The sequence below is a fragment of the Myotis daubentonii genome, chromosome X (assembly GCF_963259705.1).
Source record: "Myotis daubentonii chromosome X, mMyoDau2.1, whole genome shotgun sequence".
Classification (NCBI taxonomy): domain Eukaryota; kingdom Metazoa; phylum Chordata; class Mammalia; order Chiroptera; family Vespertilionidae; genus Myotis; species Myotis daubentonii.
The window spans coordinates 103968756-103984802 of NC_081861.1; the positions used below are offsets into that span (position 1 = coordinate 103968756).

The window sequence follows — 16047 nt, forward strand, 5'->3', positions numbered from 1 at the left end:
GAGGGGCCCACCACACAGAGCAGGACTTATTTCAGTGGGGCTCTGGTGCCTGCTGAGTTAATTCCTTGACTGTGTTGCTTGTGAAGGTAGTTGGGTGATGCTTGGATGTGGTCTGAATCTGTGAACCAGGTGCTCTGGTTCTGAGCCCCCTGGGAGGTGCAGGTCAAGGTCAGCTGCTACCTGTGTTCTGAAATGGGTCATCCATCGTGAGCAACGAAGTAAACTGCAGATGTCTGCTATTTGTGCTGAGCTTGGAGGTGCCCAAGAGAAGCCAAGGTGTGAACCAAACCCAGCTGCTGCTAATGCCATGCCTGGGGCCACTTAGCGAGAGGTATAAGGTTCACTGAGGGTAGATGCTGCTTATTGGAGAGATTTTAGGAAAGTCAGAAGCATGAGCCAAGACAGGCCATTTGTATGGAAAAGCCATTAGAAACAGCTTGGGTGGGCCTACAAGTTGGGTGGAACAGCATCTCAGGGAATCATCAGGGTGGGAAGAACTGTGATAGCCAGGTTGATGGAGTCTCAGATATGTCTCCTGGTGGTGGGCTTTGTAGGGTGAGAATTAATCAAAGGAATAATGGCTTTTGCTAGCACTTCTGTCTGGGAGAAAGGTGCCCCTGCAGCCCTTGTCCTGATGCAGGACAATTCAGTTCCTCCCTATATGTCTCTAGTGCCTTTCAAGCTGCTTCCCCAGTGCTGGAGCTCTGAGGGAGTGAATCCAAGTAGGTCCATGAGCAGGCCCTTTAGGAGCAACTGCTGGGACTCCAGAAGCCTTCCATCTCCTTCAGCCTCAATCCCCGCTGGTTTTTACCATTAGAAGTTATGGGGATTTCTCTTCCTGGCACTGGAACCCTGGCTGGGGGACCTGTTGTGGAACTTGGACCCCTTGCTCCTCAGGAGGGACCTCTGCAACTGAGATATCCCTCCAAATTTTTCTCTGCCACACATGGGTGTGAGACCAACCTGTTATGTGTCTCCACCCCTCCTATCAGTCTCTATGTGGCTTCTTTAATTTTCTAGTTGTAGGACCTCCATTCAGCCAGATTTCAGGCAGTTCTGAAAGATTATTTTTCTGTAGTTTAGTTACAATTTTGATGTGGTTGTTGAAGGATGCAAGTTCCTTATTTACCTAAGCCACCATCTTGACTGGGTCATAGTCATTATTTAAAATAGCAGGTTGAAAAACTTTAGATAAAGCTTGATCCTATTTAAGTCAATAAAACCATGACCCAGGCATCAAGCTATGTTTTCTCTGCTTGGGTGGGTGGTGGCCCTGCTGATGAAAGCTGAACTGTGACACTGGACACTTTTATTTAAATTAGGATGTAAATTAAACAATTTACTCATCCATTTATGAAATGTTTCTTTGGTTTTATTATTGTCAGTAATATATAATCTTTCATATTTAGGGAGAAGTATTATCTTAAGTTCTGAGAGATTCATTTTTTAGTCATTAGACAAGTGTTTATTGAGTACCTACTGGAGGCTAAACCTTCTTCTATATACTGGAGATGAAATAATAATTAAGAGAAAGTCTATTCACATGGAACTGTTGATGCAATTATATTAATGTGTTCACAATCTATATGCCACAAGCACAGCTTGCCTACTTTATGAAATGATCAACATATGGTTCTTAGGGGCAAGGAAACTGAGCTGAGTGGAATATTTCTAATCATAGTAAGGACAAACAGATAAAGAAAATGTAGATCCAATTAAACTAGCTGGGAAGATGATAGCACTAAGTTCTGTAAAGTTGTAATAGATCTAGGTATCTAAATACCTGAAACCATTTGCAGCACTGTTGCCACTAAAATCCAAGAAATTTTAATTACATCACCTCAGATAATCCTTTTACTTTAGGAAACTAATGTGAATATATATATAATTCATTAATCCATAGGTTATTTCCATATCTTGACTATTATAAATAATACTGTAATAAACACAGGGTGTAAATATCTTCTTGATTTCTTATTTTCATTTCTTTTGGACCTATACCTACGAGTAAATTGCTGGATAATATGGTAGCTCTATTTTTAGTTTTTTAAGAAACTTCCATACTGTTTTCCATAGAGGCTGAACCAGTTTACATTCCCACCAACAATGAGCAATTGTTCCCATTTCTCACATGTTCCTCAGTACTTGTTATTGCTTTCCTTTTTGTTGATAGCCATTCAAACAGATATGACATGATATCTCATTGTGGTTTTGATTTACATTTTCCTGATGATTAGTGATTTTGAGTATATATTCACTTAGCTGTTTGTCATTTTTATGTTTCCTTGGGTGGAAAAATAGTCTCAGGAGCAGAATTTCAGCCTCTTATATTCTTGTATAAACTGAGAGGAATCATTTGTGTGCCCTCTTGTGGTGTCGGAATTACCAGCATTAGACATTAATTTTAGGGCAGTGGTTCTCAACCTTCCTAATGCCGTGACCCTTTAATACAGTTCTTCATGTTGTGGTGACCCCCCAACCATAAAATTATTTTCGTTGCTACTTCGTAACTGTAATTTTGCTACTGTTATGAATCGTAATGTAAATATTGGATTTGCAGGATGTATTTTCATTGTTACAAATTGAACATAAAGCATAGTGATTAATCACAAAAACAATATGTAATTATATTGCCGATGGTCTTAGGCAACCCCTGTGAAAGGGTCGTTCGACCCCCAAAGGGGTCGCGACCAACAGGTTGAGAACCACTGTTCTAGATGGTAATGAAGACTTGCAGTATAAATAGAAGCATCATTTTTAAAATGCCAGTTGTTTCCTGATCTATGCAAGACTTAATACAGATGTGCTTCTGGCAAAGATGGGGCAAGCAAGATAAGCGTGACATGTTTATGACCTACCTGTCCTTTGCTCCCTCTACCCCCACCCAAACAGAAATGGAGAGCTCATTGTCAGCTGGTAGAGTCTATCTTACATATTGTCTGAAATAAGGCAAGATGAAAGTAAATTTTTTAAAAAGTAAATTTAAAATAAATAGTTTAACATGTAAGAAAGTAATGTCCCCAAATTACTACCATCCTGCACATTACAGGTGTAAGCATACGTGCTTCTGACTTTGAAGCCCTTGAGCCTATATTAACTAGTCTGCTCCCAAACAGGTTACTGCTTAGGGAAAAGCTATGTATTTATACACCCTGGGCAGGTAGATTACAAAACTTCCTATTTTCATTTGAAAACATAACAGTTGAGATCAACAAATTGAAAAATCCTTACTGTTAATGGACTCAGTCCAGCTCTGCCCTTGCTTTCTTTGGTCAGGTCTCCTGTGGGCCCCATTTTTCTACATCCCTGTCATCAGGGTTCACATCTGGAAATGCACAGTAGGCTGCAGAAAAGCGGACAGCAACAAGTTGTTTTCAAAGAAAAGATTCTGCAGAGAAAGTTATACTCTGAAATGTAGACTTGGAGTGACTTACTATGAATGTAGTAGAGAGAGAGGAAAATGGAAAGAGAATAGAAGTTAGCCTTTAGTGGAAGGTCTCCCAGCAGCATGGGAGAAGTATTTGCCATGGCAACTCTTGCATCATCCTGCAGAGGTGGCAGGAATGACTTGAGGGGAAAAGAGGACACCTTTTAAAATCCCATCTCTTATATAATAAAGCTGGAAATCCCATAAAAAACAAAACTGGATACAGTAGGAAGGACACTTCTCGCCCCCTAACCTGATAGCTGATTTTATGATAACAGACTAAGTTAGTTACCTAATGACTCAGTCTGCTTTTCATTCTCACCTGCCATTGCTCTAGGTCAGGTGACTTAATACCAATTTGCCTGTTAATTCCTTTGTCTAATGAGCGATTTGCCTAAATTCAGGGTTCCCATGTAATTTTTCATCCAACTAAGGACATTTTTTCCTTTTCCTTCTTGTTCAATTAATTTTTTTTCCAATTACAGTTTTTATTCAATATTATTTTGTATTAGTTACAGCATAGAATAAGGCCATTTTTGAAAGTTTAAATGGCTGCTTTTATTAAACTGGGACAAGGGACTAAACCCAGTGCTAATCCTGGTAAATTGGGACAAAGCATCATCCTACATAAAACTAATCTCTACTTGCTGCAAGTATTTGTGGAAATAAAGATTGCCCAGATGAGAATAAGCAGAAGATATTTATTCATAATTTGCTATATAGCAAGAGAGTCAGCTGCCATCAAATGGGTTTAGCAGAAAATTAAAAGTAGGTTCGGGAGTGAGAACAATACATAATGGAAAAAAAGAGAAGAGTTCAGATCTGCTCTAATTGGAGATTGTTGGTGTGGGGAAACTAGAGGTACAGGGCATTCTGTGTGATTACTTTAGGGGTATATTTGGCTATTTCTGGTCCTGAGTTGGAAGCAGGGGCAAAAAAAGGGAAGCTCTCAGGTATTGATCCAGCCTGTGACATTTGGACCAGTTCACGCAGAGTTTGTATGTCAAAGATCTACTGTCGTTTATGCCCTGGCCATTTTCCACTGGCATATTCAGTCTCTAGTATTGAATTGCTTACTTACTATACTATCTTTGGGGACTTTTAAGGAGACCCTATCTAAGTTGCCTAAGATCAATTCCAATGTCATTTTGTATTTTTAATAAGTATTTATTAAAGTTGCATCATTTATAGATAAAAAAAGAAAAAGAAAAAAATGATAGTAAGTCAGCTAACTCTACAACTTAAAGAGTTAGAAAGAGAGCAACAAGAAAAGCCCAGAGTGAGCAGATGGAAGGAGGTAATAAAGATCAGAGCAGAAATAAATGACATATATATAAAAGATCAATGGAACCAAGAGCTGGTTCTTTGAAAGGATAAATAATACTGATGAACCTCTAGCCAGGCTCACCAAGAAGCAAAGACAGAGGACACAAATAAACAAAATCAGAAATGAAAGATGTGAAATAACAACAGACCCCACAGAAATACAAAGGATTGTTTAAAAATACTATGAACAACTCTATTCTAACAAACTAGACAATATGGAGGAAGTAGACATATTCTAGAAAAATACAACCTTCCAAAACTAAATCAGGAAGAATCTAAAAATCTCAATAGGCCAATAACTATGAAAGAAATTGAAGCAGTCATCAAAAAGCTTCCAGCAAACAAAAGCCCGGGGCCAGATGGTTTCACAGGGGAGTTTTACCAAACATTCAAGGAAGAACTAAAACCTATCCTCCCCAGACTAGTCCAAAAAATTCAAATGAGAGAACACTTCCAAGCTCATTCTATGAATCCAGCATTACCTTAATACAAAAACCAGATAAAGACAACACAATGAAAGAGCATTACAGGCCAATACCCCTCATGAACATAGGTGTCAATATCCTCAACAAAATTCTAGCAAATCAGATGCAGCATTACATCAGAAAGATCATACATCCTGACCAAGTAAGATCTATACCAGGGATGCAAAGAAGGTACAATATCCACAAATCAATAAAAGTGATACATCACATAAACAAATTGAGAGATAAAAATCATATAGTCATATCAATTGATGCAGAAAAAGCATTTGACAAAATCCAACACTGTTTCTTGATAAAAACCCTCAGCAAAGTAGGAATAAAAGAATCATACCTCAACATAATAAAAGCTATATATGATAAACCCACAGCCAACATCATACTCAATGGGCAAAAACTAAACCCATTTCCCCTAAGAACAGGAACAAGATAGGGATGCCCACTTTCACCACTCCTGTTCTATATAGTACTGGAAGTGCTAGTCATAGCGATCTGATAAAATGAAGAAATACAAAGATTCCAAATTTGAAAAGAAGAAGTAAAACTGTCATTATTTGCATATCACATGATACTGTACACAGAAAACCCTAAAGATTCCCACAAAAAAGTATTAGACTTAATAAATGAATTTGGCAATGCAGCAGGATACAAAATTAATGCCAAGAAATCTATGGCATTTGTATACACCAATATTGAACTTACAGAAAGAGAGATATTAAAAAACAATCCCTTTCCTGAACAAAGTCTCTTAGGAAAGAAGGGGGAATGGCTACTGAGGTGGTGATAAGTGATGTCTGTCCCACTAGAACTACCTGACAGATGGAGGATGTGGGGAAGGAGCAGCTGCCTCAAACGTGCTTCTGAAAGCTTATTCATGTGGCATTTTGGTATGCCAGAAACCAAAAGTGATTTAATTGAAGGCACTAAACTGAAATAAAATAGGAAGACCATGAGCTGAGAACGACCTGCTGGAGAAAGCAGATCCTCTTCTAAGGAGCTTCTGGGAACTGCCTTGGTGACTGGAACTGATCCTCCTCCACTTCCTGCCCTTTGATGACCTTCCACAGCCCCCCAGATGCTCCTCCAGGGAGTATCCTGCTTTTCTGCCTTCCCCTGGGCCCCAAGGGATGGAAAATAAAGCAAAGCAGTATCTTATCGTCTATCTTTCAGCAGGCCTTCTGAAGTTTAACGAAAAATATGATTGTGCTTGCTTCAGAGAACTGCTCTTCTCAGTACCAGTTACATCAAACAAGTCAGCCTCTGGATGGTAACTGTCTGCTAATCTTGATTATACTTGGGAAAATATTATTAAATATCCTCACACTGGGAATGAGAAGAAAAAACACCTGTCAAAATTTTATGGAATATTTTTGCATTTCACTAGCACTCATGGACCTTTTACTTTTGTTAAACATTTCCATTATATCCTATTTCAGGGATTTTGTACTTTTAGACATTAGGTTTACTAAATACCACATCTGCTTGTTTACTCAAATTATATCTTTTACTTATGGCTTTTTGCATTATCCAGTTTTCCTGATAGCATGGATAGATTATTATCTGAATTTTTCTAAAACCACCCTTCCATTTATGTGTCAGAAATTATTTTATTTCTTTACAGTAATTTTGATTTGGATTTCAGTATTTGCTTATGTTTTGGGAGATCCAGATATCTACCAAAACCTGAAGGCACAGAATGTTCGTCCTTATCAATGTCCTTTCAACGTCAGCATTCAAAGTTCCTGGCTCTCATTTTTCATGGTGATGATTTTATTTATGGCTTTCATCACTTCTTGGTCAGAAGTTATTACCTTGGTACAGGCTATTAGGATAACTTCCTACATGAATGAGACTGTCCTATATTTCCCCTTTTCATCCCATTCTAATTGTACTGTGAACTCTAAAAAAACACTCTTGCCCAAGTTCATTGTCTGTTTTCTCGGTACCTGGTTACCATTTGTACTACTTCAAATAATTACCCTTTTATTTAAAGTACAGATTCCAGCATATATTGAGATGAACATTCCATGGTTGTACTTTGTCAATAGTTTTCTCATTGCTACGGTTTACTGGTGTAAATGTCACAAGTTAAATTTAAGAGACATTGCATTACCTGTGGATCCATTTGTCAACTGGAAAAGCTGCTTCATTGCACTTGCAATTCATGATCCTGAGCAAATTGAAAAGCCTACATCAATTATAATTTGTTAACATGTTGCCATGTTAAAACTTACAACTGTGGTATTTTCAAAGGAAAAATAACTCAGGGCATACAAAGACTGAACTGAACTGAAGCCTCCCTCAACCGCCTCAGTGTGTATTTTGGGGCTATGATATTATTTGTCTTTTTGTTCATTTTTAAATAAAATAATTCCAAGAAAATTTTTATACCTGTTCAGGAAAATTGCATGTTACAAATATTAACATAGAAGTGAAATGAGTTAACCCTTGGCCATACTGTTGTTTCTGTTATCCAAAAAAACTACTGGATGCAAACTGTTATGTAAATCTGAGATGCGCTGCCAACTTTTATATAAACTTAAATAAACATTTTTATTTAATTCACAGCAAAAAAAAAAATCCCATTTACCATCACACCAAAAAATTAAGATACCTAGGAATAAACTTAACTAAGAAGGTAAAAGACCTGTACTCAGAAAGCTACAGGACCTTGAAAAAAGAGATAGAGGAAGATATAAACAGATGGAAGAACATACCGTGTTCACAGATTGGTAGAATTTATATCATTAAAATGTCCATACTACCCAAAGCAATTTATAGATTCAATTCACTCCCTGTTAAAAAAAAAATACCAACGGCATATTTCACAGACCTAGAACAAACTCTCCAAAAACTCATCTGGAATAAAAAAAAAAGACCCCAAATAGCTGCAGCAATCCTGAGAAAGAAGAACAAAGTTGGAGGGATCTCAATACCAGATATCAAGCTGTATTACAAAGCCACTGTTCTCAAGACTGCCTGGTACTGGCACAAGAACAGACATATAGATCCATGGAATAGAATAGAGAGCCCAGAAATCGACCCAAACCACTATGCTAAATTAATATTTGACAAAGGAGACAAGATCAAACAATGGAATCAAGATAGTCTCTTCAATAAATGGTACTGGGAAAATTGGACAGATACACGCAAAAAAAAAAATGAAACTAGACCATCAACTTACACCATACACAAAAATAAACTCAAAATGGATTAAGGACTTAAACATAAGACAAGAAGCCATAAAAAACTTAGAGCAATCCACAGGCAGCAAAATCTCAGACATATGCTGAAGCAATTTCTTCACAGATACCACTCCTAGAGCAATGGAAACTAAGGGGAAAATAAACAAATGGGACTACATCAAAATAAAAAGCTTCTGCACAGCAAAAGAAACCATCAACAAAACAAGAAAACCCACTGCATGGGAGAACATATTTGCCACAAAATACCATGTGCGGGCGCGCATGTACAGTGTGATTGAAACTTCGTGGCCCATGCGCAGAAGTCGGTATTTTGTGGAAGAGCCACATTCAAGGGGCCAAAGAGCCGCATGTGGCTCGCAAGCCACAGTTTGCCAACCACTGGATACTGTGTGTCTATTCTTGTGCCAGTATCAGGCAGTTTTGAGAACAGTGGCTTTGTAATACAGCTTGATATCTGGTATTGTGATCCCTCCAACTTTGTTCTTTTTTCTCAGGATTGCTGAGGCTATTTGTGATCTTTTTTTACTCCATAAATATTTTTGGAGAGTTTGCTCTAGGTCTGTGAAATATGTTGTTGGTATCTTAATGGAGATTGCATTGAATCAATAGATTGCTTTGGGTAGTGTGGACATGTTAATGATGTTGATTCTACCAATCCATGAACACAGTATGTTCTTCCATTTGTTTATGTCTTCCTCTATCTCTTTTTTCAATGTTCTGTAGTTTTCTGAGTACAGGTCTTTTAGCTCCTTAGTTAAGTTTATTCCTAGGTATCTTAATTTTTTTGGAGCAATTGTAAATGGGATTGGTTTTTTTTGGTGGTTTTTTGTTTGTTTGTTTGTTTGTTTGTTTGTTTAGTTTCTCTTTCTGTGAGTTCATTATTGGTATATAAAAAAGCCATAGATTTTCTGAGTTTTAATTTTGTATCCTGCTACATTGCTGAATTCATGTATTAAGTATAGTAGTTTTTTGAAGGATTCTTTAGGGTTTTCTATGTAAAATATGTCATCTGGTAATAATGATAGTTTTACTTCTTCCTTTCCAATTTGGATGCCTTTTATTTCTTCTTCTTGTCTGATTGCTATGGCTAGCAATTCCAGTACTATGTCGAACAGGAGTGGTGAAAGTGGGCATCTCTGTCTTGTTTCTGTTCTTAGGGGATATGGTTTTATTTTTTCCCCATTGAGTATTATGTTGGCTGTAGGTTTGTCATGTATGGTCTGTATCATGTTGAGATATACTCCCTCTATTCCCATTTTACTAAAAGTGTTAATCAAAAATGGGTGTTGGGTTTTATTGAATGCTTTCTCTGCACCTATTGATATGATCATGTGATTTTTGTCTTTTAATTTGTTTATGTGATGTGTCATGTTTATTGATTTGTGAATATTGTACCAGTCTTGCATACCTGATCAATCCTACTTGATCATGCTGTATGATTTTTTAATATATTGCTGGATGTGATTTGCTCATATTTTGTTGGGGATTTTAGCACCTATGTTCATCAGGGATATTGGCCTGTAATTCTCTTTCTTTGTAGTGTTCTTATCTGGTGTTGGAATTAGTATAATGCTGGCATCTTAAAAAGAGTTTGGAAGTGTCCCTTCATCTTAGATTTTCTCAAATAGTTTGAGGAGTATAGGTGTTATTTCTTCTTTGATTGTTTGGTAAAACTCCCATATGAAGAGATCTGGACCTGGGATTTTGTTTGGTGGGAGTTTTTTATTATTATTATTACTGCTTATATTTCATCAGTTGTTACTGGCCAATTCACGTTTTCTGAGTGCTCCTGATTCAGTTTTGGGAGATTACGTTTTTCTAGGAAATTGTCTATTTCATCCATATTGTACAGCTTGTTGGCATATAGCTGTTCATAGTATTTTCTTACAATCTTTTGTATTTCTGTGGTGTCAGTGGTTACTTCTCCACTTTCATTTCTGATTTTATTTATTTGGGTCCTCTCTCTTTGTTTCTTGATGTGTCTGGATAATGGTTTCTCAATTTTGTTGATCCTTTCAAAGAACCAGCTCTTGGTTTCATTGATTTTGTTTTGTTTTCTTTTAGTCTCTTTGTTATTTATTTCTGCGTTAATCTTCATTATTTCCTTCCTTCTACTTACTCTGGCCTTTTGTTGTTGTTCTCCTTCTAGCTCTTTAAGATGTAGGGTTAAATAGTTTATTGCTGATTTTTCTTTCTTTCTTTTTTTTTTTTTTTTTTTTTTTTTTTTTGGTAGGCCTGTAGTGCTATGAATATCCTTCTGAGAACTGCTTTTGCTGTGTCCCAGAGATTTAGAATTGTTGTTTTTTCATTGTCATTTGTTTCCAGGAAGTTTTTTATTTCTTTCTTGATCTCTTTGGTAACTCATTCATTTGTTTAATAACATGCTATTTAGCCTCCATGTGTTTGAATGTTTTGGGGTGTTTTTACTGTAGTTGATTTCTAATTTCATTCCACTATGATCTGACAGATGCTTGATATGATTTCAATCTTCTTGAACTTGTAGAGCAGGGATGGGCAAACTTTTTGACTCGAGGGCCACAATGGGTTCTTAAACTGGACTCAGAAGAAGGAGCTGCAGCCGTGTTTCCCGACGTTGCCATGTTAACACTGCTGCTGGTGAAGGAACGGAGGGGAGAGCAAGAGAACCCTCTGCTCTTTCCGCTCCTCGGGCCAGATAGAACAGCCGAACGGGCTGAATCCGGACCACGGGCCGTAGTTTGCCCACGGCTATTGTAGAGACTTGTTTTGTGTTCTAACATGTGGTCTATCTTTGTGAATGATCCATGTGCACTTGAGAAGAATGTATATTCTGCTGCGTTGGGGTGATATGTTCTATAAATGTCAATTAAATCCATCCAATCCAGTGTGTCCTTTAGAGTCTCTGTTTCCTTGTCAAGTTTTTGTCTGGCAGATCAATCCAGTGCAGTCAGAGGGGTGTAAAATTCCCCTACTATCACTGTATTGTTGTCGATCTCTCCATTAAAGTCCTCTAGAAGATTTTGTTTGTTTGTTTGTTCTGTTTTGTTTTTATATTTAAGTGCTCCTTTATTGGGTGCATATATGCTTACCTCTTGTTGGATCTATCCCTTTAGTATATTATGTAGTGACCTTTGGTATCTCTTGTGATGGCCTTCATTTTAAAGTCTATTTTGTCAGATATGAGTATTGGAACTCCAGCTTTTTTTTCTTTTCCATTTGCATGGAAAATATTTTTTCCACCCCTTCACTCTTATCCTGTGTGTGTCTTTTGTTTTGAGGTGGATTTTTTGTAGACAGCATATAGCTGGGTCATGTTTTTGTATCCATTCAGCTACCCTATGTCTTTTGATTGGAGCATTTAATCCATTTACATTTAGGGTTATTATTGATAGGTATTATTTATTGCCATATTGCCATTTTAATGCTGTATTGCTAGGTTTCTCTCTCTGTTTCTTCTTTTCATTACAGCAGTCCCTGTAGCATTTCTTACAATGCTGGCTTGGTGGTGACGTAATCCTTTATCCTTTTTTTTTTTTTTTTGTCTGGGAAGCTCTTTATTTGACTGTCTATTTTGAATGATAGCCTTGCTGGATATAGTTATCTTGGTCTCAGATCCTTACATCCTTGCTTTCCATTACCTTGAGTACTTCATGCCATTCTCTTCTGGTCTATAGAGTTTCTGTTCTGAAATCAGGTGTAAGCCTTATGGAAGCTCCTTTGTAGGTAACAGTTTTCTTTTCTGTTGCTACCTTTAAGATTCTCTCTTTGTCTTTAATTTTTGTCATTTTAATTATGTTATGTCTGGGCATGGGCCTGTTTGGGTTCTTCTTGTTTGGGGTTCTCTGTGCCTCCTGAACTTGCGTGACCTTTTCCTTTACCAGGTTAGGAAAGTTTTCTGCCATTATTTCTTCAAACACATTCTCTATCCCTTTCTCCCTTTCTGCCTCTTCTGGCACACCTGCTATTCTAATATTGTTATGATTCACATTGTCCCACTGCTCCCTTAAGCTGTCCTCCTGTTTTTTAATTGTGTGTTTTGTTTTGTTTTGGTTCTCTGATTGAGTGATCTTTTCAACTCTGTTTTCTAATTCACTGATTTGATCCTTAGCTTCCCCTAATATGCTGTGTATTCCTTCTAATGTGTTCTTTATTTGTGTTATGTCATTCTTTCAGACGGTTATTTTCTCATAGTTACTATATCTTTTTTCATTCTGTTGATCATCTTTACCATCATTACTCTGAACTCTATTTCAGATACATTTCTTTTTTATATATATATATTTTCTTGATTTTTTTACAGAGAGGAAGGGAGAGAGATAGAGAGTTAGAAACATTGATGAGAGAGAAACATCGATCAGCTGCCACCTGCACATATCCTACTGGGGACATGCCCGCAACCCAGGTACATGCCCTTTACTGGAATCAAACCTGGGAACTTTCAGTCCGCAGGCCGACGCTCTATCCACTGAGCCAAACCGGTTTCGGCCAGATACATTTCTTTTTTTTTTAATTAAATATTTATTGTTCAGATTATTACATTTGTTCCTCTTTTTCCCCCCCATAACTCCCCTCCTCCCAGTTCCCACCCCACCCTGTGCCCTCACTCCCCACCCACTGTCCTCTTCCATAGGTGCACGATTTTTGTCCAGTCTCTTCCCGCCACTCCCACACCCCTTTCCCCCCCAAGAATAGTCAGTCCATTCCCTTTCTATGTCCCTGATTCTATTATGATCATCAGATTATTTATTCACTTGATTCTTAGATTCACTTGTTGATAGATGCATATTTGTTGTTCATAATTTGTATCTTTACCTTTTTCTTCTTCTTCCTCTTCTTAAAGGATACCTTTCAGCATTTCATATAATACTGGTTTGGTGGTGATGAACTCCTTTAGCTTTTCCTTATCTGCGAAGCTCTTTATCTGACCTTCCGTTCTGAATGATAGCTTTGCTGGATAAAGTAATCTTGGTTGTAGGTTCTTGGTATTCATCACTTTGAATATTTCTTGCCATTCCCTTCTGGCCTGCAAAGTTTCTGTTGAGAAATCAGCTGACAGTCATATGGGTATTCCCTTGTAGGTAACTGACTGTCTTTCTCTTGCTGCTTTTAAGATTCTCTCTTTGTCTTTTGTTCTTGGCATTTTAATTATGATGTGTCTTGGTGTGGTCCTCTTTGGATTCCTTTTGTTTGGGGTTCTCTGTGCTTCCTGGACCTGTAAGTCTATTTCTTTCACCAGGTGGGGGAAGTTTTCTGTCATTATTTCTTCAAATAGGTTTTCAATATCTTGCTCTCTCTCATCTTCTGGCACCCGTATAATTCTGATGTTGGTATGCTTGAAGCTGTCCCAGAGGCTCCTTACACTATCTTCGTATTTTCGGATTCTTTTTTCATTTTGCTTTTCCAGTTGGGTGTTTTTTGCTTCTTCGCGTTTTGAATCTTTAACTTGATTCTTGCGCTCCTCTGGTCTGCTGTTGGGTGTCTGTATAATATTCTTTATTTCAGTCAGTGTATGCTTAATTTCTAGTTGGTTCTTTATCACAACATCGAGGGTCTCATTAGATTTCTTGAGGATCTCACTACATTTATCAGCGGTCTCACCAGTCTTTTCGAGGGCCTTACTAAGTTTATCGGCAGCTTCTAGACAGTTCTTGAGAGACCTTAAAAGTGTGGTTTTGAGCTCTATATCTTCCATTTCTGACATTTGCGTCCTGTTTCTTTGTCTCCGCATTTTTTTTATCTTTTCTTGGTGCACCCCCTAGTGGTCTTTGTGCGCAGTCTTGTTGTAGTTAAGCCTTGATTGTTGTCAGCAATACTGGGGGTGATTTGACCTCCAGGCTAACTGGCTATGAGAGTCAGCTGTGTCTGCAGTGGGAAAGCTTCTGTGCTGGATCTCTAGGGTGGTGCTAATCGAGTGTTTGCCTGAGGCTATCTGGCAAATGGCTCTGCGCAGGGATTGGGCTTGTTGGGTCCCTGGGGATCTACAGGGCGGGCCGGAGTGAGCAGTTATGGCTGCTCTCAGTTCTGTCCCTAGGGGCTCTGCCTCACAGAGTCCCAGCAACCACTGCAAACCTCGGAGAGAAAGCTGCCTTTGAGTTCCGACCGAAGCCAGACAGTCCCGCTTCTCCCGTTTGAGTCTGGGTCCCCAGAGACTCGCCCAGATCTGGAGCTCAGAGTCTGAAACTCCCTCCAGATTGAAAACAACAACCGGCTCTCTGTCGCCAGCCCGCTCTGGGTGTGCACTCCGCACCTGAGTATTTCACTTCAGCACTGCGCCTCCTCTGAGTCTGGGTATGATATTCTCTTTCCTCCTAGTTGTAGAATTTCCACTCAGCCAGCCTTCCTGTGGTTCTGGATGATGTCTGTTCTGTCCTTTAGTTATATCTCTTAAGTGGTTGTTCGAGACAGCAATCTCTGGCATTAACCTATGCCGCCATCTTGGTTTCTCCCCAGATACATTTCTTATCTCTGGTTCATTTATCTCTTCATTTGGAGGATTCTCTAGTTCTTTCATTTGGTGGTTATTTCTTTGTCTCCTCATTTTGGCTGTTTGTTTGGGTTTGTGACTATGTATTAGGTAAATCCTCTACACCAGTGGTTGGCAAACTCATTAGTCAACAGAGCCAAATATCAACAGTACAATGATTGAAATTTCTTTTGAGAGCCAAATTTTTTTAAACTTAAACTATATAGGTAGGTACATTGTTATTAGCTTAATTAGGGTACTCCTAAGCTGGCCTTTGCTAAAAACGTCCTCAATCTGAGGGGTCGACCTCAGCAAACGTACCGCCACTTCTTCTAACACCACTTTTTCAAAATAGACTCACCCAGGCTGAAAACCTACTTCTGCGCATGGGCCACGAAGTTTTAATCACACTGTATGTGCGCACCTGCACGTGAATTTTGTGGAAGAGCCACACTCAAGGGGCCAAAGAGCCGCATGTGGCTCGCAAGCCGCAGTTTGCCGACCGCTGCTCTACACCTCTCTGTCTCTAGTGCAGGACCATATTAAAGTCTGTTTCTGTCTAATTAGATCAGACAAAGATTCAAAGGCTCCAGAGACCATCTCTGCCAACAGACTTGTATTGCTCTGCAGGCAATTGTCTTCAGGTGTGGTGAGATTTTTTTTCAACAGGGTGGGGCAGTTGCTTCTGCCTGGAGGCTAATGGTTATTTTTAATCTCTTAAGTGGCCGCAGGGCAAGGTGTTTTCCAATAGGATGTGTCAACTGTTTTCCCCCAGGCAAGGCAAATGTCTATGTGGGAAAGATGTCCTCTGCTGTGTGAGGGAATGACTCAGCCCAGGAAACTTGGGGTGTCTGCCTTCTGAGCTCTATCCCCCGAGTCCCCAGTCCTGGCTTAGGCTCTCACAGCTCCAGTCCACCTCTCCCTCCCTCTGCCAGAGCACAAGATGGGTGGCTCCCCAGGGAATTTTGTGCACTGGCCCTTTAAGAGGGTGCCTGAATTTTCAGCTGTCACTCCCTGACACACAGCATCCCACTGCTTTTCACAGCCAGATGTTATGTGGGTACTCTTCTTAGTTTTGGTGCTCTCTGCTCAGGGGCCCAGCTTGGGGATTAGATCCCATAGTTCTCAGTGGCAAACCCCCACAGCTGAGATATCTCTCCAGGA

General features: G+C 38.9%; 1 protein-coding gene across 1 annotated transcript; it reads left to right on the forward strand.

Moving 5' to 3' along the window:
• The first annotated feature begins 6004 nt into the window (after positions 1-6004).
• Positions 6005-7641, forward strand: LOC132223874 (probable G-protein coupled receptor 160). The gene has a single exon (XM_059678907.1). The coding sequence runs from the start codon at positions 6433-6435 to the stop codon at positions 7444-7446; it is 1014 nt and encodes a 337-aa protein (XP_059534890.1). The 5' UTR covers positions 6005-6432; the 3' UTR covers positions 7447-7641.
• Positions 7642-16047: the final 8406 nt, after the last annotated feature.

Excerpts from the sequence above, each read along its gene's own strand:
- LOC132223874 (XM_059678907.1), top strand. The coding sequence starts at position 6,433 with ATGATTGTGCTTGCTTCAGAGAACTGCTCTTCTCAGTACCAGTTACAT.